The 24,330-nt window shown below is 36.3% G+C and overlaps 1 protein-coding gene across 1 annotated transcript in view; it reads left to right on the top strand.

The window, feature by feature from the left end:
* The window catches only part of C5H14orf39 (chromosome 5 C14orf39 homolog), a 29,534-nt gene extending 10,439 nt beyond the window's left edge, over nucleotides 1-19,095 (top strand). The window contains exons 5-17 of the mRNA XM_065636971.1: nucleotides 2,309-2,496; nucleotides 2,958-3,000; nucleotides 3,416-3,536; nucleotides 4,750-4,844; nucleotides 9,627-9,766; nucleotides 10,226-10,305; nucleotides 12,375-12,460; nucleotides 12,545-12,609; nucleotides 13,670-13,740; nucleotides 15,404-15,561; nucleotides 16,085-16,220; nucleotides 17,712-17,769; nucleotides 18,893-19,095. Of these exons, the coding sequence (XP_065493043.1) occupies nucleotides 2,309-2,496; nucleotides 2,958-3,000; nucleotides 3,416-3,536; nucleotides 4,750-4,844; nucleotides 9,627-9,766; nucleotides 10,226-10,305; nucleotides 12,375-12,460; nucleotides 12,545-12,609; nucleotides 13,670-13,740; nucleotides 15,404-15,561; nucleotides 16,085-16,220; nucleotides 17,712-17,769; nucleotides 18,893-19,095 (1,444 nt within the window). The remainder of the gene's footprint in view (nucleotides 1-2,308; nucleotides 2,497-2,957; nucleotides 3,001-3,415; nucleotides 3,537-4,749; nucleotides 4,845-9,626; nucleotides 9,767-10,225; nucleotides 10,306-12,374; nucleotides 12,461-12,544; nucleotides 12,610-13,669; nucleotides 13,741-15,403; nucleotides 15,562-16,084; nucleotides 16,221-17,711; nucleotides 17,770-18,892) is intronic.
* The last annotated feature ends 5,235 nt before the right edge of the window (nucleotides 19,096-24,330 follow it).

Raw genomic sequence — 24,330 nt, 5'->3', positions numbered from 1 at the left:
TGTCCTTTTCCCATTGCCATTAGATAAAAACTTTTTCTGAATGTGAACATTGCTGAATTCTATATAGCCTATGTTTAACTGCGTGAACTGAAGGATGTGAATTACTTAGGAAAAATATTTAAAATAGTGACAATTTCTCAAGACTACTATATATGGCCAAAAATCTGTGGAAAATACATTGTGGGAAAATAATACAAAGTTTGAGGATTATTTTTGGCAGCTTGAAATGTACCTCCTAAACCAAATTATTTTACTTATTTATATTTTTAAAATTTGTTTGTAATGCATTTTTATTTGTATATGAGCAAATTTCTTTGTTGCCCAGTTATTGTTAGGGAAGTTCCTTTTCCCTAGATTTTGTGACTGTTTGTAGCATCTGTTAAATTAAATAGAATAGAATATTTTCCATCTTTCATATCTGGGAAATTTTGTACAGTATACACAGACATTCAGTAAATCAAGAAACTTAAATTCCCGAGACCATCCATGCAGAGAAACAAATAGATTAATGTAATTTTCTACATATAGTTTGGGAAGTGTCAATTTTTTGGTTTCACAGTGTTGGTCTGTATCTTCTTTCCCCTAAACAGGTGTATTGAACTTCAGTCAATTTACATGAATTAGTGTAGTTTTATTTGAAAATTAAGATCTTACCTTTTTTTTTTTTTTTCCCTGTGACTTTTGTATTCCTTTCGTAAAGAGCAGAAGCTTCTGCTGTTGAATTTGGACACAAATTTTTCTCTCTTCCACTGCCTGGTCCAACCAGTGGGCAGCCAGGAATGTTTGCCTTTCAGTCATGCTGTATTTAAAAGATTAAGAGCAGTTTGAGATAAAATGTCTTCCTTAAAGAGAAATAGTGTGTGCTTTGCAAGCAGCGAGAGCTGTTCCTTAATGCAGGCTTTATTCATGGTGCAGGTAAACAGGTTAGTTGCTATTATCCACCAAAATTTCTTTCATAAAGGAATTTCTGTCTAATTTACAAGTGTACTGGTAACCTAATATTTTATAATTTGTATCTATTGTTCATAGAACCTTTTCCTAGAGGATGACATTTCCTTCACCTTCTGTGATATTGGCATATCCTAATGTCAAGCAACTCTGTGTAGTATTTCTTTCTCAGTTAAATGACTGGTCTGCATAATGATACACGCTGGATGTCTGTAGCTGCGATATGTCTTTATAAATGTGCCATCTGCACCACCATCAAACTCTTATTATGTATTTTGCATATGCATAAATATATTTTTTTTCAGTAGTAAGTGGCACAGAATATTAACATTTGAAAAGATTACGTATTTTAATTTCATTTTAAGCAGTTATTAAGCTTCTGCTTTCCAAAATAGAGAGAAATGTAGCTACTGGGCACTAGTTGTTATTATTCATGATTTAAAAAACATTTAGTAATAATAGTTAACTCTTGTCTATGTGGGAAATACAGACTGCCTGCAAGTCTATACTTAGATTACCCATGTGTGACATTAAGAACCGGAAGCAGTTCCTTGATTGCATTGTTAATTATTCAGCTTTCCCAAAAGATACTACGTTTGTACTGGAAATTACCTGTCATGAAAGTTATGCCTAGCAGCATTGTTGGTGTAATAACAACTATCTCACCCCAATGAGATAGTTGAATATTTGATCTGTCATTAGCAATCTATCCTGTAAATTCTTTGCCTGAGTGAGCAAACCTGAAAAAAAAAAGAAAAAGAAAAAAGTATTTTCCAATGTAGTCACTGTCATTGATTTAGAGGATTGCTGCTCTGTGCAACAGCACTTTTCTTTCTCTTCTTTCCAAATATAATATTGATCAATTTCCAGCTTTGTGTGATGAGTTACATCCTATTACTTGTTATGGTATTTGTTTATTTTTATAGTACACTTTTTACAAAGCCAATTTAAAGTTTTAAAAATGTCATGGACGTTAATTGCTGCTACCTACGTGTAGCTACGTGCCCACATTATGTTGGTGAAATTATATTAGTGTAACATTAATTTAGAGGGCAGCCCTACAAGAAGCTGAGCATTCTGGCTCTTTGCCAGTTAAAACGTTTAGGTGTTTGCTTAACCTTAAGTGTGAATAGTCTTATTATTTTAGTGTGACTAATGTGTGTGTTTAAGGCTTCCCTGAGTCAGATACAGATTACTCAGCAATTAGTGGAGGCAGCTCTTAGTCTGGTGACATGTATAGGACTTTTTTCCAGGACAGCAGCAAGTCTAATTGAGCTGATGCTGTAAGTTAATGTATTTTTTTTTCCTTATATACAATGACTCCATGTGAAAAAAAAATAAATTATACGTATTTTTATAGGAAAATGTATCAGGATTACATAACCCAGTATAAAGAGGTTTTGAAGCAACACCGTGAAAAATATGCAGAAACTCCTCTTGCACAGGAGTATTACGAAAAAAAGAAAGAGCTTGAAGAAATCCAAACCAGAGTTTTGAAACTGTCTGAAAAATATAAATTGAAAGAAGATGCTTGCTTGGATATTCAGGGTACTACTACTATCAATGCTTTTACAGCAGAGTCTATTGGTAGTGCACTGTGCATTAAAAGTGCTGTACAGAAATTCTCTAATTAATTTTCCACATTTTCTCTTCACCTCATAAAAAGTCTTGGTTTTGTTATACAGTTTTTAGGAGAAAATCTCAAACTTTGAACAATAATTTAGAATATACACACTAATATTAATTCCTCCGAGCCATGAGGGAGAGGTTTGCCATTTGGTTTCTTGGGGTAAAAAAGTCCTAAAACTTCTTTAGAACTAGCCTCTCAAAATTTTAAATTTATTTTTATATATTTCTAATGCTGTTTTTAATGGCATTACTCTCTGCTATACAGCTCTTCTTGTTATGTATACTAAGTAAAGTGCTCCTGATCTATTAATTTATCTTGTATTTGTAAAGAAAATTATATTTATGAATTAATGATCTAAAATGAAATTTTATTTCTACAGAGGCTGTTCCTTTTAAATCGTTAAATGATTGGGCTTTACATATGTATCCTTGATTTGTAGTGTTTATGAAGTTTACAGGGAAGAAAGTTTATATTTACCTTTTACAACTTTCTATTGAAAAGTATAGTAACTATTTAAATGTTTATGTTTAGAGGGGCAGCATTAGCATTTCTCTGTGGAAAAACTGAAGGTCAGATAATACTCTTCAGTTTAAATCTATAGGAGCATTTTGAGGAAAGAAAATCCAATTCCACTTAATGAAATATCCATCAAAATGCTTCATTAAGGAGGAGAGTCCTAACTAAAGTTAGATTTGAAGGCTTGTCTAGGAAATGTAGATTTGTCAGAACGTTCTGCACCTCCAGCATTTGCTCTCATGGCATAGAGGGGTCAGGGATCTGATAGTTTTGCTTGCTTGAAAAAAGTGATATTGCAATCTATATTCCGTAACATAAAAGTGCTTCTTCGAGGCAAAAAACACAGGAAATGTTAAAGCTCGCGGCAGCTGCTGCGCAAGAATCCATTGAACTACAAAAAGAAGCAGACGAATTAGAGATGAAAATTAATTATTTAAAAAAGGTAACTATTTTAATTTGATTTTATGTAAATACATTTAATAGATGTGGTTATATATACCACCATTACATTTTCTAAAACACAAAACAGCAGTGTATTTTCAAGCACACGTGCCAACAGGATGATTCCAGTATCAGTAATTACATTTCTGTGACATCTCATACATTTTCTGAGAGAAGAGGTGTCTGTGAATGTAAAGGCTCTTACTGTTTGCTTTCTATTGACCTCAATTTACACCATTAACTTCCACCAAGGCACCGTGTCACGGTGACTGTCATGCCAGCTCCAGAGGGTCACAGAATACACTTCAAAATAGAGCAGGGCTGTTCCTTAGTGAGCCCTAGGGCTGGAGTATCCAGCCTTCACAGATCCTCCTGGTTTTTAAGGCTTTGTTATTATGAATGTATTTAACTAAATATGCTTTACAAAAAGAATCATGTCAATTCCTTCGATTACATTTCTTTTTCATTTTTATTTTGTCAAAGAAATGTGGGGGTAAATAATATTCAGGGATAAAACTGGCTGGTTTTAGGCAGGAGATCAGTACAGTTCTGCTGACTAGAAGCAGCACTGACTCCAAAGGGATAGTCTTCCAAAAAAAAAAGACTTTGTCAGGACAGCATTTTGACTGACTCCTCTGCTAGGAGGTAAAAACTCTCTCCTCTATGCCTGAGTAGCCCAATCTTGTAAAGTTTGATAAATTTTTATAGTGTTGCATCTGAACACTTTCCCCTCTCTGGACCATTTCCTCCTCCATCTCCTGCCATGTCAGCCATGGCCGCTTCAGCCAGCCTTGCTCTGATGAAGTGTGTTGTGCACTGGTGGTGTTTTCTGTTTGTGTTTTGTTGTACTGTTTGACACTCGTAGTTACAGACTAAAGTTCCTAATGTGGTATGGGCTGTATAAACATAGAGTAAGAAAGGATGTGGTGAATTTATTTATAACTATGATGGAGAACATGTAAGAAGCTCCTTGTTCTCAACAGATGTGCAGAGTCTGTGCTCAAAAACTTCTGTGTTTATTCCAGTTGGTCCAACAAAAAATATTGCCTCTCTTTAACCTTTTTCTGCTTAATTCTTCAGACTGTCTTGGCTACAAAAACTCCACTATAGTGCACTGATTCATCAGGTTTTGAAAACTTTTGCAACACATACCTATAATTTTTCAAGTTTTTTTTAATTTTTATTTTTATGTTGTTTGTTCTTTATCTTTTAAGAAATTTGAAGAGACTACAGAAGATCAAAATAATTCTGATATTACTGAAGGAAAGAATCAGAAAAGTCTAGAGAAGCCAAAGGAGTTTAAAGAAAGGTACACTTAAAAATGATTTCTTTCCCTTGCTTTCATCCAGAGTATTATCTCAGCATTTACACAAGGGCTGCCACAGAACACAAATTGTTGCTAAATAATGACTGGCAAGCTTCTTGAACTCTGGTCATGTGATTTGATTATGTGGTTTTAAAAGTTTTGTATTTCTTGGGGTTAAGATGGTGGCAAATTTTGATTCTTGGAAGCTATTATAAATGTATCTGGAAACATACTATTCAAAAGTATTTTGCAGAAACCTTTGCTCCTCACAGCTGCTGCTGACAGATCTATGTGAATAGTTTTACGAATTTTGAATACAACTGCAGTGACTGTGCAGTCAGAGACAAAACACATGGACTCTACTAAATGCATATTTTGGGAAAAAGAGTCAGGGTTCCACATGCCATTCCTCTTCAGCTCTGAACTACTTAATTTAACTCTTAATTTAGTTCTTAAAAATAAGCATGAGTGAAAGTTTCATGCACAGGATTAATGGCTTAGTAAACTAGTCAGTGGTCATTTACAACTGGGGCTCACTTTAATTTGAACTAAATTACAATGACTGAAAATCACCATCAGGACCATCTTGCACTTGTCTGGAGTCCTTGTGAATGTTGATACATCACCCTTAGAGCTGATGCTTTTAGAACGCAATCCATTTTAAACTGAAAATATGTCCAGAAGACTTTGTTCAAGTGATTTTACATTATGGTGTGTTTGAAAAAGAAGCTTTTTAGGGCTTTAAATAGGGATTTAGTGGACTATATCTATAGTAATGTGTCATTTTAATCATCCCTAAGATCCTTACTACAGGGGCATCTTAGGTCTTTAATATCTTCTTACAGTCCTATGAATTATTCAGATTATTTTTTTTGTGTGCCTTAAGCCTTTACACCCATTCTACCTTCTTATATAAGCTTTTTGTAATTGGTGAGACCTCAGAAACACAGGGAGGCAAGAAATCCACTTAGTTTTAAGACTAGGTAAAAAAAAAAAAAAAGAAGGGAAGCACCCCGTTTGAATTTTCCAAGAAACCCATGTATGTCCAGTCTGCAGAAAGCACAATGCCAATTAAAGACCTATTTTAAAAGGCAGAGATCTGTGCCATGTGTGTGGTGGCGTGAGAAGCACTCAGGCTCCTTGTGGAGAGGAATCCATGGGGTGCGTTGCTAGACCTGCCAGCTGCGTGTTCACCTCCGTGTCATGGAGTCTTCGTGTGCTTGTACCTTCACCTGAAATTGTGTCTTCATTGTGCACAAGTAGATCTTTTTAGTGCTCTTACTGAAGCAATAATTCCATGGCTTGCATCATGGTTATAAGATGTAAACTTTTTACACTATCTTAACTCACATTGCCTTTTAACCTCCATGTATGCATTTATGTGATACAGCATATGGTATCAGACCATAGCCTGATTATTAATTATTATGTGTTTCCTAGAGTAAATTTTAAAGCTTATTTATGTCACAGCTATCTATAACACAAAGGCATGTTGAAAATGCCATAAAACTTGTTTTCATATATCCCTGTTTGGCACTAGTGTATTAAAAAAAGTCTTCATTAGAAAGCTTAGAAATATCTGATGAAGTAACTACTGATGTTAAAACCAGGTGTATTATGAATCTGTGATTATAACCACTGTGAAAAAAACCACAAACAGAAATGAGCTAAGATAATAAGTCATATGAATTGAAACCTTTGCAAACTGAAGGCAATGTACAAAAATAGAACAGCAGAGTCTGAAAACCAAAGGTAGCAGTCTCTTGTGAGCTGTTCAGCAGTCACTACAAGGTTTCTACTCAGCAAAAAATGAGATCTCTTCATCTTCTGCCACAAAAGAAAAAAAAAAAAGCATTGTACTGTGAATCTCCATGAACTGACGCAGACCAGTGTGAAGAGAAACCACCAGCAACATCAAGGGAAAGAACTGAACAGAGCAATGAAAGCACTGAGCAGAATGATGTAAAAAATTAATACTCACGAAATGCTTTAGAGGGATACAAGCCAAGAAACCAACTTGCAAGTTAATGACTAGGTGCTGATCTATACGTTCTCCTTTGGGCAGAAGGATGGTGGTGGTAACTGTTCTTTTAAAATGCTCATAATATTTTAGTTTGAATCACTTATTGCTGACCAGCAAGTCCTTGATTAAGCTGACTGCAAAACCCAGATTCCTCTTCTCATCCCAGCTGTTTTCTCTGATTAGTGGGCTTCCACAGTTCACTAGTTACACAGACAAGTATCATAGTTAACATTTCCAAATCAAGAGTTCTCATCTATCACCAAATAGGACTCAACTCTTTAGAGGCCTTGGTCTTGATTTCTCAAGTAGAGATTATATTTATTGCATAGGAAGACTGACATCTTGAACTGTGCTTTGGTATATATCATGTTCATTGTCTCTGCTTTTGTGAAATGTTTGAGAGTGCTTTAATTCCATTGTTCTGTAATTCTGTGGGTTTTTCTCTTCAATTTGACTATGTGTTAACTCCACCTCTGAATATCTAAAATATTTTCTGTTCAAAGTGAGAGATTTTTGCTAAAACTTCTTGTAAAGGATATTCCGTGGCAGATTATTGCAGTTCTTTCAGTATCTTTGCATTATAAGTGATTAGCTTTTACTGACCAAAGAAAAGCTTTGTAATAGACTTATTGGAAAAATAGTTATAAAGCTGTTTCTGGACTTTTAAATGTAAACATATATGAAGATTCAACCCTATGCTGACCACAACCTCCTAGACAATTATCAGTTACTAGTTCTTATGGCAGGTAGTTATTAGAAGTCCTGCTTCCAAATGGATTTGCTGGCATGTGTCTGATTAGAATACCGAACATCAACAGAGAGTCCTGGTAAACAACACAGTAGCAAGTGTGATTCTTCATGAATATAATCAAATACACGATTCCTACAGTGAAGATAAAATCATATCAATCTTTGGGCTTCATTATGCTACAAAGAAGAAACTACTGCTAAGAAAATGGGATTTTTTTTTTACTTAAGAATATCTATTTTTTTCTTTGCACTTTAGTTAAAAACATGTCATCTGTTTCCAGTATGGATCAAGATAAAGATTTTTTATCTACTCAGATGTCTGCTAACAGTGAAGCAGAGAAAAAAGACTAATGATCTTTCTTGTTGTTACTGCAATTTTGATTATTCTGAGCTTCAGTTTGCAGTTTGATTTTTCTTTCAATGGTTATTGTTTCAGAGAAGATGTGTGTGAGCTTTTTTTCAGTAGCATTTTTGGGGAGGGAAGGGAGCAGGTGTATTGCATGTGCGTAAAGTTTAACTGCAGTCTCTTTCAAAGGTTTTGTTACTTAAAAAAATGTGTATCTTGAGAGCTGCTGAGTCCTGTTTATAACCCTGCCATCGATACATTTTTCTGAATAGATACTGTAAAAAAATGCTTTATTTCACGGAGAGCAAATTTTTAGAAATACAGAGTTGTCTGCTAGGCTCTATAGAAGACACAGAAACTGAGTCCAGAAACTTTTAAAAACACTATTTGGCACCCCAAGTTGTGTAAAAAAAATGGTTTATGGTGATCTAACTCATGATGACCCCAGCAGCAGCAGCCTTGTTCAATTAATTTTTGAATGATGATTGCGGTAAAGTGGCCAAATAAGCCATTTTGAACAAAGTGAAGCAGTTTTAGCCAGGGTGCTGTGCTGAGCTTGGTTTTTGTATAAAGATACACCAGATACACATCTTTCTGTAATACTCATTCTTGACACAGGTAAGATCTATAATCACTGTAACTGAAAGAAATACAGATTTAAAAAAAAAAAATAATTTCTGTTTTTTTGATTGATGTATTAGGTGATATATGGTTTATATAGTTTGTTGGGTCTCAGTCGAGCACAGCACGAGGTGTATATGTAATTTTACAGGTGAAGATAGTGCTTTTCGTCAGAGTTATTTGAATGAGGTGCATTCATGGTTTTATGTGATCACAGTTATGCACGTATATTAGTTTAACAGGTTGTTAGGTCCATACGTCTTAACCAGTATTTCTAGTTTGGTATTTTTTTATTAATGTTACTAATTTTACTCCACACTACCTTATAAACTCCATCCTACATTTTATCTTATTTTTATTCATGGAAAATTTCAAGAAGAACAAAAACACTGACTCAATTCCTCACTTATTCTGAATAGCATTGTTTAGTCAGCTATAAACCAGATGTTGTAGCTAGAAGCACAGAGGCACTAAGCAGGAATGCCAGAGAGAAAATAAAATAGAACTCATTATTTAAAGAAACGGTAAATGTTCCTGTGCCAAATGGCCACTTTACCCTGCATTGTTCTGCTAACCTTAGACTTTGTACACTGTAAAAGGCTGTTTACCCTACACAGATAATTACTCCACAAGTGAAAACACTTACTGCAGTTTTCTCTTTTGTGTGTGTATACTGTGAGTATTCCAGACAATCTCAGAGAGGGAAAAAGTGGTTTTAAATGTGAAAATGTGATTTCAGAACTACAACAATGAAGTACTTTGACAAAAGTGTAAAACCTCAAACTACTAATACTTTTCTTTGATACTGACAAAATTTAAGTCAGCAATGTTCTTATGATTGGCTTGTTGCTACTTTATGTCTTCTGCTTTCAGCGATATTTTCTGCCCGATGTTATTTTAAAAACCCTTCAATTTTTATCAACTGCTGGAGCTGAAAGAGGTAGAACCTCCCTGGCAGCATGCATCTCCCTTGAAAACTCCACTTATTTGAGGCAGTTGTATTTTATGATTTCCTTTCTTTAACTTTTTTTTTTTTTTTCCCCAGGACATTTGAAGAGAGCAAACATCCATCTTTGCTAAATGAGAAACATCAACTGTATAAACCATTACATGTCCCAAGCATTCCTCGGAAATTAGTCCAGTCCGTACAGAGTATTAGGTTCTCAATGCAACGAACAGAAACAGGTGCAGTGTGTTTGATATTTCTGTGAGGATTTTGGTTTATTTTTTTGTAAATGAATGGAAACCACGATAACAAATCTAGTGAAGTGCTCCTACTGTGACAGCTGAAGTCAGGCTTTCAATGGAAGTTGGGTACTTACCTGTCTTTATGTTCTGAAAATCTTCTATGTCTGATTCCTCTCTTATCTGTGCAGTGAGTGAAGTAACATGACAGGTATACTTGATGCATAGTGCCAGAAAAATCTGAAATGTACCTTTAGTACTGTTTGCATAAAGACGGTAAATATTAACCAGGTGTTATTTGCAGTAAATGCATTGATACTTTCATATTTTATGAGAATTTTCTTTTAGGTCTTTTTTAACAGGAGCATTTCTAAGCTTTGTTCCCAAGCTCAGTTTAACAATGCTGTGCTTTAGAGACTTAATCCTATTGACAATATTAAGCAATATTTGTTAATTTAGGGAGAGAAGAAAAAGAAAAACCTATGGAACTTTCAGTGGCTACTGGCAGTTCCTCCAGCCTTGCAGAAACTTCTTCTCAGGTATTCAGGTCTCCCACTGGGAAAAACATGACATTATATAATCTGGTTTATGTGGTTGTTCAAATTTACAACACTTAAAATACATTGAGTGCTATTATATCTTACATAAAACTTATTCACACTGGAACTGGGACACAAATCTTGGTAATCTTCTATTCCTTGGTAAATGTAATAAAAATATTTCTTTGGTGCTATTTCTAATTCAACTGAAAATATGTACCTTCTCATGAAGTGCAACTGGTAGTCATTGTAAGCATTTGAATGCCAAACTTGAGGTGGACCATCTCTCCAAATAATTTTGTATCATAGTTTTTAAAATTTAGAATAACCTTTATAGATTCCCTTAGTTCTATGTAGCAATTTTTTTGAATTCTAAAGAAGGGACATAATCTCCTATTAGTGATTAATTGTCAATCATCTACTCCATAATGAAAGATTTCATAAAGGACTAAATGTTCAGGATGCTAAACAGGACTGCCTACAGCTAACAGCTCAGTTCTGAAGTTTAACCAGAAACAAAAATATGGGCTGAGAGCAAAAAAACCTCAAGCAGCATCGCTTTGTACACCTAGGGAGTCCACAAGTGCATTTTCCATCTCTCATCCCATAAACATAGTTCCTGTGGCACTTTTTTTGGAAAAAAGTGAAGTGTATTTTAGCTTAATACCTTAAATATGCAAACACAATAAAACAATCCAGAAAAAAGCTGGAGGAACAACTTGCACAGTTAGGAGAACCACTAATAAAATCTCATTAAGTGCAAGAACATTCACAGGACCAATAGACTGTCGAAGTATAAAAGGTGTACTCAGATAAGGTAAGGCCAAAGGAGATAAATTGTTTTCAACTGTGTTTGCTGTGCAGAATCTTGTGGAAGTTTCTATACCAAAACCTTTCTTTATACGAGACATCTCGCTGGTTCTATTTAAAACGAAATTTTGATGAAGAGCAAAAATTGTGAAGTAAAGAATAAGCAGAACCAGTGTGATTTTCTTAAGAATTTCAAGGGAACTGAAAGATGAAATGTTTTAGGATGGAGCCTTTGGTAGAAGAAGCAGCTTTCATACGATAAGACAACATGAAGGTCAATAGTTAGGCTGAGTGGAACCAGAAGAAATTTCAAGCAATTCTGATTTGTGACTGGCAAAGGGAGTTGAACATGATGAGAATGATGGAAGGGCTGTTGCCAGGGTAATCCAGAGGTGAGGGTGGCAATCTGGGGCCTAGAATTGCATTTAGAGAATAGTGGGAAGCAGTAAGTCAGGGTTAATGGAACTTTAAGAAAGGGTGATGGCAGCAAGGAAAAGAAGATGGAGTCTGAGGAGAAATAAAATGATCTGAAGAAAGGAGGTTGCTATGTTTCAGAAAAGAAGTGCTGTAAACTACAGGAGTTGAGTGGCAGACGGATTCTGCATAACCGGCCCTATTGTCTCCCACCCTGAACTGAATTCAGTTTGACACATTTTGAAAAATTAAAACCAAACCAGAACTAGCAGCTCCCTGTGAAAGAATGTGTTACCTGATGCTGAGGCAGAGATTCCTAGTGCCACTCTGCCCTTAAGGCACCAATACATGCTACATATAAGAGTTAGGGCTTCTGATCTGATGAAAAATATGTGAGGCGGGACTGTTTCCATGTTTTCTGCAGTTTTTCAATCCACACGGGAGACATATTCACTGATGTGCATATTTGCTTTGGCCTTCGGAGGTGCAGACAGGCCTGGCTGCAGCCCTGGCTGTGTTGCCAAGAGCAGCCTGGCTGCAGTAGTAGAAAATCTGGATAAAGTTTGTAAATTATGTAATGTTATATGTATGATAGAAAAGTTAATTATTCACCTCTAGTAATAGATGATGTGAATGAAACTTTAAAAAATATTATAGAAGTTGTTCTGTGTATCATGCTGTTAAAATGTAGGTAAAGCAAATGTAGGGAACAAAGTTTTTATGTTGCCTGACCCTTAAAGAGAAGTTAAAAGAAGGATTTTCACAGTCTAAGGAGAAAACAGAGTGATATTGTTGAGGTGATAATTTCGTATGCTACCTCAGTTGAATTTTTTACTATTTTTTAGATGGTTATTGACACTGCAGGGACGAAAAACCCACAAATTGCCCAAGTTCCATCAATAGCAAGCTTACAAAATCAAATGCAATTCAGGTAACTTTAATAAAGTAGTTTTCATTCTTGAGATTTAGGTTGATGGAAATAACCCATATTCAAACAGTAATTTTTGCCTTTTAGGCTGGTAATACCTCCAAAGCAGACAACTTCTAATCAACAGTTTGAGAGTGAAAATGCAGTAATAGGTAAAGTACCACTGTCGTTTTTTGGATAGGATGTGCAATTATTGTGTGCTGGATCGTGTAATTATAAAAGAGAAAATTCTAGGGGACAGATTTTCCATTCTGGTATTAAGTGGGCCAACATTCGTATTCCTTCGCCACCTTGATTATTTAATTAAAACTTTGAATGTAGGTGACAGGAAGTGTCCTAATTTAAGTAGAGACTGAACTGCTTGGTAATGTGGGATTCATTCTGCATTGATCATTGCTAGTGAAAGGAACCTTCCAGCATCTCTCGTAAATCCGTACTCTAGTCTCAAATTACTTGGGTAAAAGGAAATCCAGTCTGAAAATATGCCCAGAAGGCTTGAGATTAAGATTCTAAATACGGAAAATTAATTTGAGAAATACATACAGAATGCTTACAGAAACAAAACAGGGTAGCTACAAATACACCTATAGTTGCTGAAATCACAAGGCACTGAGCTTCTGTTTAAATATATATTTTCTAATTATACTGCCAATTTAGATGCATGTCAAAAATTCTAGTATTTTTTTTTTTAATATAAGTAGGATCCTAATTATATGTCCCGAAAGACAGGAAATGTGCCCGAAACATTGCATGATCTGAAGCTTAGAGCAGAAAGTCGGATAACATTCTTCTCATTCTGGCTTTTGCTCAGTTCTTTAAGATAACACTTTGCCGGTGTCAGATGGATGTGCTTTTTATATTGTTTTCACCTGGTTTCTATTGCCTGGTATTAGCACTCTCAGAGAGCAATAGCTGGATTAGACAAACACAGTGCTTTCAGAGAATAATAGTGAGGTTTGAAGAACATACCAAAGTATACGAAGCAGCCAAAGCATTGCTTTAACGATAGCGAGTAAGTGGCAGAACAAGAGGTAACTATTATGGGCATAGTCACGAAGTGGGTTATTATGAAAAGTACAGAAAGAACACTTCCTTACCAATAGCAATTCCAAGTTAGTAAAGCTTTTTCAAGGATACTTTCCCGCAGTGTGATTTTTATTTATTCGTTTAAAATGCTGCTATAATACAGGCAGTGATGTCTTTTTTATATAGCAAACCAAGAGGCAAAAAGTGGTGATAAAGAAGCAGAAGATGAGCCAAAGGATTCTTCGTATATACCTGAAGTAAGCAAGGCTTTTCTTCTCTCATAAGTGACGATTTTATTTACGTAGAATAGTCAGAGTATCTTGACATATCTATTGGCAAGAAGTAAGTCTCAGAAATTGGCAAAGTGACTCATTATAGGCACTGATGGGTGAGAAACCAATCAATGCCTTCTGATTACTAATGTATTGATCATCAGCTTGATCATGTCAGTGTTCTGTGGGTTTTTATGCTACCATAACAACAGGCTATTTAGGATTACTATCCTATGCACATCATGGTTTTTGTATAAATTGGTGCATGTCATTTTCATCAGTGTGAGCTGATGAAACATTTAAAAAAATATTTGCGTTTGAAACTAATTTCTCCCACAAAACTATAGTAAAATAGGTGCTGTGCTGGCTATGGAGTCTGTGTGGCTCCACTGGCACTGCTTTTAGTAGCTGTGCCCGAATATGGGATCAAGCTCACTGTGCTGTAATATTCAATCCAGTTGTGTGTGTAGCTTGTATATATAGATTATATCAAGTTGTGGTTTATCACCAGCCAGCAGCGAAGTACCACACAGCCGCTTGCTCACTCCCCTCACAGCAGGCTGGGGAAGAGAATCGCAAGTGTAAAAGTGCAAAAACTTGTGGGTTGAGATAAAGACAGTTTAATAGGCATAGCAAAAAGTGTGCTTGCTAGCAAAACAAAACAAGGAATTCATTCACTAGGTCCCATCTACAGGCAGTTGTTTGGCCATTTCTAGGAACGTAGGGCTTTGTGACACGCAGCAGTTACTTAGGAAGACAGATGCCATAACTCCAAAACATCCTCCTCTTTCTCCTTCTTCTCTGTAGCTTTTATTGCTTAGCATGACATCATATGGCGAGGAACACCCTTTGAGTCAATTGGGGTCAGCTGTCCCAGCTGTGTCCCCTCCCAACTTCTTGTACACCCCCAACCTACTCACTGGTGGGGCAGCACAAGAAGCAGAAAAGACCTTGATGCTGTGTGAGCATTGTTCAGCAATAACTAAAACATCTCTGTGTTATCAACGCTGTTTTCATCACAAATCCAAAACATAGCACCATACAAGCTATGAACTCTCAGCCAAAACTAGTACAAAAGATCAAGTCTGAGATACTCCTCATCTTCTGGTGTGCTCACTACAGGCTGATGCCTGCAGGCAGCTAGTGGAGAAGAATGTCTTTAAAACAATATTGAGTCTGATGGAAATTGCTCCATGGAATCCAAGTGCACGTTCTCATTTAACATTTTCTGAGGAAGAGGAAATATCTCAGTCAACTGAAATATATTCTGATGGTGATGTTCCCTTATTTCACTAGGGACTACCAAGAGGATTCCAGTGTGACTTTAAGCATTATGCTAAGAGTGACATAGTTCTTTTATTCAAAATCAGTGTTTTCAGTCAGTTCATGAGTTTATTATTTCATTCAAAATTTTCATATATAGTTTAATTCAGAAGAAGTCCATTTTAAATTAGATAAATTAAGGCTACAGTTTTAAGTATGGTGAATGTCACTGTGAGCATTTTATTAAAATCCTTTTATTTTTCATAAAAATAACTAGCTAACTAACCCTAAAACATATAATCAATATATTTATGGGTAAATGGACTAATGATATTTTGGGAAATTTTATATGCCAGAAACATTATTGTATATTTCTTTTTAACAGGACATGCACATATGTTTTGACTCAAATGAAGATAATGCTGACACAGCAGAAGAAAGCACAGAACACTTTTTAAGAGCACCTAAAACACCTGAGTTTGTAGGAATGCTGGATTCAAAGGCGAAGAAAACCCAGTTCTCGAAAACAGCTCCTTTTGACTTGTATGATTCCATCTCTTATTTTGATTTTGTGAGCAAAGTTGTGTTGGTGTTTATTGCATAAGCATTTCTGCTGTTTTTGAAAGATCCTACAGAAAGGTCTCATGAGAATATTTTTTTTGCTGAGTTATGCTAGGTAATTTATTAGATTTTCTTCTTACAATATCATTTCCACTTTATGCTGTTTTGAAAGAAGGGGACTCTGCTTAGAAATACATGAGACACAGGTTCTTTGCAGCTCCCTTGCTAAAATTTTTGTATTTTCCTGAAGTAATATTTGTTACACCAATTTCTATCTTGGTAAAGCAAGGGGGGTTTTGGTAAAAGTTGGGGAATTGGTAAGACCACCACCTCACTTTGCTTTAAAGAGTTGTGCTACCTATTCTGTGTTGCAAGAAGGAATTACTGATGGAAGCTATGGGAATCTAAAAGTATGACAAAACAGCAAAGAAAAGATAGAACAAAAAAGCCATCTACACTACTTTTAAAAACTATTAATGTGGTTTCTTCCTTTCTATCTTGACAGCATTGGAAATTTAGGTTGTGAAGAAGGAACATCAAAATCTCCTGCTTTCTTTTCTGTCATGAACTTCTCCCAGAAGTCACCTGGCTTTAATTTGTTTGATTCTTCTGTGTTTGGGGCAGAAAATTCATCTGACGAGGTAAAAATGAGTACCTGAGAATACTAAATTTACGCAAAGCAAAATATGGTAAGAAAATAGCATTGACCGTGAATGAGGTTTTTCGGACTGGTTATCTCTGTAGCAATATTTTTTTTTACTAGCTTGCTTAATTTTTCACTTGATATCATTTGAAAATGCTTATCTCCTTTCCTGGCAATCCTCCTGTGATGATTTCTGATCAGGTATGAATCTTTCCCATGTGAGCGAGATCTGATCTTGTGCAAATATACAGGTGACAAGAATCCCCAAAAGGCTTCTGGTTCAGGGTTGTAATGCAAAACTTTAGGTACTCTAGCAGAATTCACAACTCATGTGCCTATCCTGTGTGGTTTCATCTTGCTGAAGTTGGGAAGCAGGCACTTAAATATTTATTTTTTTCCTCCTTCATTTTTCACGAAATGCAGAACACCAAGAAAAGGAAGAAAGGAATATCTATTAGGAATATTGAAAAGCAGATATGGATTAGCTATACTTAAATAGAGGATATACCTCGGCAACTAATTTGAATAGAGAGCGGAATCCGAGCCTTTTTTTTCCTTTGCAGGTTCCCTAATTACAGTGCTCTGCAGTAATTTTTACTCTTCTGGGCTAATAGGTGGATAATTGGGTATTCAGGATAGATGTGTGTCAGAGCACAGGGCAATGGTTTGGTACCACAGGCAATGTATTATAGATCCAACCCCATTATGCAAATAAGGGATTTGAACCCAGGTATCTCCTATTTCAGTGGGTCTGCTCAGCCTTGAGGTTACTAGAGAAAAGCTGAACGACAGAAGAGGGAAAACAATGCTTTATTTTGTGTTTGGCAAGATACATGTTGTTGATATCTTTTAATATCAGCTGCGTGTAGGAGAGGATACACTGGTGAGTAGTTTGCGAATTGTTTAGGAATGAAGTAGGTAAGAACCTGCATTATCTTGTGCCTGCTCAGTGGCATAAACCAAGAAGTTAGCAGCCTGTGTACCTGTCATGTGGGATTCTCTGAAGTTACATGGGAGCTTTGAAAGACTCAAGGATCTATTATAAATGTAGCTGAAGAACTCTTCTCAAGAGTGATAAGTGGTTATTCTGCTACTCTTTCTGGCAATATGAGGTCCTACTCAGCAGGTAGTACCTACGTTGTTGCTTAGAGGTTTTCTAAAATGTCACAGAATGAAATAATTTTGAATACTTCCAGTTTAAAAAACACCAGGAAGCCAGATCAGATCAGAGTCTATTCTCAATCTGATGTTTTTTCCAGAAGAATGAAGTGTGTTTGCAGATGTAAGCAAATATGAAACTTATCAAAGAGTTTACTTTGCAACTTTAGGAACTGATATATACATTTAAATGCAAATTTTGTGAAGGCTGCTAATATTCACTGGGACAGTGTCTTTCTCACCAAGAGTGAATGAACTTATTACATATCAGCATTAGAGCTTATATTTTGTCTTTCTCATTCATTAAATAAAATGGCTGTTTACATTTCAGATAGAGGAAGGTTATTCTGTGGGAAACCTGAACCCTCTGTCCCCCCAGAAAGATATTGGTAAGTCTGATGCTCAGATGTACTTGTGTAGACCAGCTTGTGCTTGTGTGACTGATGAGCTCGTGATCCTGCTTAACAAGGCACCTGTGGTTCTCTAAAAGGATGCCCACTTGTGATACTGTAGTTCAGAAGTTTATTGTGTTGATTTGTGTTTCAACTCGCTTGAACATTTCCCTGCATGTTTCACTTCGAATCTATGAGATGTCATGAAAGAAGAGGTGTGAGAAAGAAAGAAATAGGGATAGTGTTAGGTGGGTTTGAAGAAAACTGAGGGGAGCTGCAAGGGAGAAGAAAAATTTAAGTGTCAAAGCTTTTTCACTGATAAAAAGCTCGGTTCTTTTAAGGTAAAAAGCTGTACTATTTGGCAAATACTACTTTTAAGACTACCAGCTTAGTGTTGTAAAGGCTACATCTGTTGGGCTCTTTCATCCCTCAAATAAAGTTTCCATTTGGTTACAGAATTCTCGTTAGTAAACTTCCATCAGTTTAAACCATTGGATTAAGCAGCATCTTCCACTCACACTGTGAGCCACCCACATTTACATGTTCTGTGTGAAATCCTGGCTTTACTAAAACGAAAAGCCATTTTTTCGTGACATCTGTGTGTCAAAACTTGCTCTTGATCAAACAGCTTTCTGAAGGGAATTGTAGTATCTTTTTTTCTGAGGTGTTGCAAGTGCAAAGCTACTTTTTTGAAGTGAGTGAGTATAATGTTGTATGCATATCTAACCATTGTAGATAAAAGTGTGTGAATTTCATGTTACTAAATAGAAACCTTAAGTGTTTTTCTGTCTGTAGCTGTGTTTCTCCAAGTATTTCAGTAAAATATATCGGTTTACAAAGACCTCTGTTCCTTAGTATTCATAATCTTTTATCCAGTATATCATGCAGAAGTGTTTTGTTGTTCTAAATTGTTCAAGTACTTCATACTTCATTCTGCGTAGATTCTAATAGTGCCCTCCTTGAAGTACCATTTCTGGTGCAGAAATAAACACATAACTGTCGGCTGATACTCAATGGGATGTTGGTAGTACAATATTACAAAAGAAACATATTATGCTGAATGCGGTACTCTTTCAGTAAGATTTAATCTAATAATGAACATAATATGTATTCCATATAGGAAGCTTGTTTGGGAAATCAGAAAGTGAGGATGCATTTGCCTTTCCCTTCCCCTCGGAATCGACTTCTCCTGCATTTGGAGATGGAAAAGATGACTTTAGTTTTCCATTTGCATTTGGACAGGATCAGAGATCATCACAATCTCCTTCTATGAAAGGTTTTCATTCTTCCTTACAAAATACAAAGCCATTTACATTCTTTTGAATACCTTTGACTTCCTTTTAAATTCCTGTGCTACTTAGCCTTGACAAAGGTTTTCAGTTTCTTAAGTTAAAGTACAAAGCATTTCATCTTCTCCTTTCATTTCATATAAGAATACATTACTGCAGTTGCTGCGAGAGCATGTGTATGTTCATCCAGCATACATGCTTTAAGATGCAGCTTTTGTTTTTCTCATGTATTTTCTGAATATGTTGTTTTCATAAAATGTCGTTCTCACTAGACTGGCACTTACAAGCAGTAGAAATGTCATTTTACCGTAGTGTGTTGAGTTAATTCAATATCTGTAAGAGACCATCTAAATTTCTAGATGAATACTATCAGCCTCTGATAGAAACTAAGTAACTTGTAGAGAAAGTGTTGGTAAGAGTTACTGTTTCTTGTAGCAGTAAAAGCTGAATTTGAGTTAAAGGCAATGTTCTTAACTTAGCTGTTATGCACAGAATATTTATAAAATTTTTGAAATAAAAAATTGTTGTTAATTTTCTTTGAAGTTTTGTGGGTATTTCTTAATATCTGAAGTAAAATAATGTTTCAGTTATAATACTTAACATTTCAACCTCTGTCCCTCTAACTTGAAGCACTGAAAGCAAGCTCCTTCCTCTTTATCTAGCATCTTTCAAAAAAAGTTACAAAAGCAAACAGTTCCCAAAGTCTGTGGTCAGCACCAGTACATCCACCAGTTCTCCACAGGTGGCTTTTTTTATGGAATTGCTGGCTGTGAAGATGATATCGGGGTTAATCGGCAAGGAACGCTGACTGTTCTGAGCCACCGCAGCACAGTGAACCCCTCACAACCATTTTTCTCTAGAACCAGCAGCTTCACATTTATGGCCTTAGAAGGAAATACCAGATCACTTTTGAGGTGTTTTTTTTCTGTTACCTGTGAAGCATAGGTTACTAATTTTTATAACTCCTTATGAATTTATAAGGGAAATCGGATTTCTCAGTCACTTACTATTAAGTAAACAGCCTGCCTGACAGCAGGTGAGCAAAATGCTGAAATGGAAGCAAAGCAAATAAGGGGAGACCGCATCATTCAGCCGAATTCACAGAAGACATAGCAAATGCACAAACTAGTCAGAAGGGCACATGAACTGTGTGGAACAAGCTGAAAAAAAGCATCCTATCAGTATAGTCTGCACAGTCTGCTAGTAAAATGTCAAAAAAGTCCAAAGGGGAGTAGAGTCCCCTTCCCTGTGCTGACCTACAAAGCCCTAAATGACCAAAAGCTCTTTTTTAAAATGCCACTACTTCTTTTCTGCCAAACTCCTAAATGTCTTAGGACTATTTTTGTGCAGCTCAGCTTCTCCTTAAGTACTTGTGCCTAGACACTGGTGAAAGTTGGGAATTTTTTACTGGAGAGGGATTCAGGAAGTTTACTGAAGTGCTGCTGAGATCCAGCTAATAGGAAGTGAGACACACAGATTTGGTGGACTTGATGCTTTCCAAATGTTAATGTATTTTAAACAGTTTTTCTAATCTACTGCATACCTCGCAATCTGAAAAACATAAACTAGAGGCAACTTTGGGAGCTCGTCTACGTTGTTTGAGGTAGTTTTAGTGTGTGCTGCTGGCAGATACTCTGAGATAATTTAGAAAGCTGGAAGGTACGATTTTGTTTGCTCAGTTATTCCATAACTGAAGCTTGTTTTCCTGCCTGCTGATGAATTCTGTTTCTGATATCACAGTCTGGCAGTCAAGGCTGCTGACTGAAGTGAGAAACCATAGTTCTAGGTCCTGCTGGATGTTTACTTACACAAATCGGATAGGCTGATTAATAACATAAAAGAGAAAGCTGCTTCAGAAAAGGCAGCCACTCAGTATTTGGGATACTTTTCTGAGATTTAAGAGCATGAATGGCTTACAGACATGCACCGAGATTTTTCATTAGTATCTGCTGAATTCTGCCTAAAAACGACCCCTCGTTTTTATGCCTATAAGGTCAAGAGCAGTCACGTTCCTGGATTGCTGAGACCAGCATGTATCTCATTCACCAATGTAATTTTGTTTTGTCCTTTACATACCTACCCGGCGATGTTCACCTCTGTCCTGAAGCGCAGGCAGAGATCCTCTTGTCAGCGTAGCAGGGGCTGTTTGAGAGCAAAGCGCTTTTTGCTCGTTACCACTCTTTAATCGCAATTATTGCCCCTGTGGTGCAGATACAGCAAATGGACTGTGCGCTAGTTCCCCATTCCTCAACACAGAGTCAGTAAGTTTAATTTCTATCACTGTCAAAAGTGTGGAAAGCTAACTTAACTGAGTCTTAGCTGATGAGGAGCAGGTATTACATACATGACTACAACTGAACTGGAGACCAGTAACCTCCAGCAGCGGGACAGTGATGGCAGCTGGGAGCTGTAATCTCTTAGAAGCAGTGCAGCTGTCTGCAGCATGGTTATGTGGTTATAACGTGTATTAATACTTCTGCTGTCAATCCTTGCAGGTGGGGTCTGCCTTTTTGTTCTGTCCTTGTGTTGCACCTAGTTAAAGAATTTGGTTCACAGCTGAGCCCTAAGGTAATAACAGTAAAAAACCTTTCTTAAATAAGCAGAGCAAGGATTTGACTTTTAATCTTATGTGAGTATCCTAACCAGAAGGCAAATTTTTATTTAGGGCCCTGATATCTTTACTCTTCCATTTAAACTTTTAATGATGTTTTTGACAGAAAACTACTTAACTTGAAAATTCCTTGTAGAAGCTAGTGTACCACCCAGCATTAGGTCATTGTTGGTTAAATATATTATGTCACCAAAAAAGTAGGAAATATAATGACATTTGAATAAATCAGTTTTTGCATTTGTTGAGTATAATTTTTGAACAGTGAAGAATAAAATTTACACTCCTACCTGCTGCTGCCAGGAGGAAGGCACCGATGTCTCAGTTTTTTTCTTCCAGAGAAGTAATACCTATATGGAGATGTCATTTTTCTGACCAGGAATAACACAAAAAGCATTTCTCCATATTTGCCTCGTGTGTGAAGTGGTCTTCCATTAAAAAAAATAATTATAATTTGTAAGGTGATATAACACTTCGACTGTAGCCTAATCTACTATTTCACTGTTAATTTTACGGATGCATAAATGTAAAGCATCCTTATAAACTGTCCAGGACACTTGGCTAACAAAGAAGCAACAGCTGGACAGGTTTGATGTTAAAAAATAATTTAGAAACTATGAGGTAAAGACTAATGGGATGACTTCCAGCAGTTGTGGGATATAGCATTCATTTTAATGTAATGCTGTTTTATGGCTTCATGCACCACCGTTGATAGAAAATTAGACACTCATCAAACTGTTCCCACTCAAAAAGAAGGTTTCCAATTTCAGCAACTTATTCACTTTCTGTAACTTCAGTCTAAGTGTATCAAGATAAAGCATATATGCACAGCATACCATTCTTTAGGACAAATTTAATTGTACTATTATATATAATGCTTAAGGTGATAAAAACACAAGAGTTCCTTAATTTTATCTCAGAAAAACTCTTCACTGTTCAAGTATGAATGGGGCATGTGATAGTGTTAAAATTGGTTCTTTACCATATTAAATTTTCAAGAATAACATCGTGTGAATACTTCGAGGAAAATAAAATATGTATATAGCATCACACTGTAGACCCATCTAACTGCTCACTCATTTTATGTGTAATATATCAAGAGTAACCAGAATTCTGGGCTGGAAAAATTGCACTGATACAAGTGGTACAAAACTGAGTTACAACCCACAGCGTTGATTAGAGAACATTAAATGTAAGTAGTGATTCTATTTCTATCTACCCATTAAGATTAATAGTAGAGTGTAAAAAATATCACTTGGATCTTTAAATATCAGAAAATTAACTAACCCCCTGGTTTCAGCTGCAACTGTTTCCAGTCTGAGTTGCAGATTTTCAACACAATTCAAGAAAATTACTGCACTGAACCCCACTGAAATTCTGTACATGGTTGTCTGCCCAGTTTGGGCCCTGTACAAAAAAAAAAAGAAATCTATTTCATTTTTCATTTCAAGCCTACGAATGTAATTAAAACTTCATGTTGGAAGGGGCATCACTGCATATATGTGGGTAAACACAAAGTTTGGGGGCAGGGATAGAAGAATCATTGCATCGTAAGAAAACAGTCTTACACTATAGCATTAATACGCTTAAGCATTTCAAGGAAATAAGCTTTAAGTGCTACTTATTGTAACAGATTGGAATGTGTAGACTCCCAGTATCAGATGGGAGTAATCTCCGCAGTGCAAGGCTGATTGCATGGGAGCAAGAGTTGGCTAATCCTTTTCGGCCAGTGGCATAAAACAAGGATTAGTTTTTCATTTACTGCAACTGAGTGGGTCATTAGGATCCAAAGACACTAATGAGCCTTAACAGGCAATTGGATTCTGGTTTCAAAGTTATGGGCTAGTTTAAAAGGAGATGATTGTGTCTTTTAATGATTTAAAACATGATGTTTCCGTGACCTTTTTTCCTGAAGAAAATGAATGAGGGATGTAACTGTGGAACACAAACCTGGAATGTTGACTTTTTCTCTCGGAACTTGAGTCGTTGCCAGATTCGTTGCCTTAGAGGCTGAACGGCTCATTTAGAAATCTCTCTGTTGCCTTTGCTTTTATGTTCTGCTCTTGATGTCTCCAGAGTTGACACAAGTCACATGCAATCAAGTCCATATTCCTGGTGGACAGGCACTGTCCTAATATTCTCTGACTCACACCCAGGTTGTTTGCAGCTCAGCAGTTCTGCTTCCAGACACATCACTTTGTGTTCTGATGCCTATGTCGTGCTGAGAAATTGCCTCTTGGCATGTTGTTGCTTGAGTCCTGTACCTTGCTTGATTTGATGTGAAGATGATGCTCTTTTTAGCACTTGCAACACGTTACCTTTGGAAAGGTAAATTTTTCCCCCCACCTTGCTACAGCCCAGATTTTCATTTGAATTCAGCAATAATATGAAGTTTGTATTTGGTTTCATTCAGATTGATAGATGTTGCCCGAAGAGTATAAAAGATGGACATTTCCACAGTAATAGAATGTTTAAACATATACAAAAGGCAAGTGCTTTGACTGTCATGATTCTTTAGGAGAAATAATGTCAAATGTTTTAATAACATGAACTTAGTTTTCTGTATTGTACTGCAATCCACAAAGCACTTAAAATTATTTCAGACAGCACAGGACTCACTCCATAGTCCTCTGAGACTTGGGTTGGGGGTAAAATCAGGGA

Source organism: Caloenas nicobarica, chromosome 5 (assembly GCF_036013445.1).
Source record: "Caloenas nicobarica isolate bCalNic1 chromosome 5, bCalNic1.hap1, whole genome shotgun sequence".
NCBI classification, from domain to species: Eukaryota; Metazoa; Chordata; class Aves; order Columbiformes; family Columbidae; genus Caloenas; species Caloenas nicobarica.
Note: the sequence above shows the minus strand (reverse complement) of the source record. Positions and strands in the feature narration are given on the sequence as shown.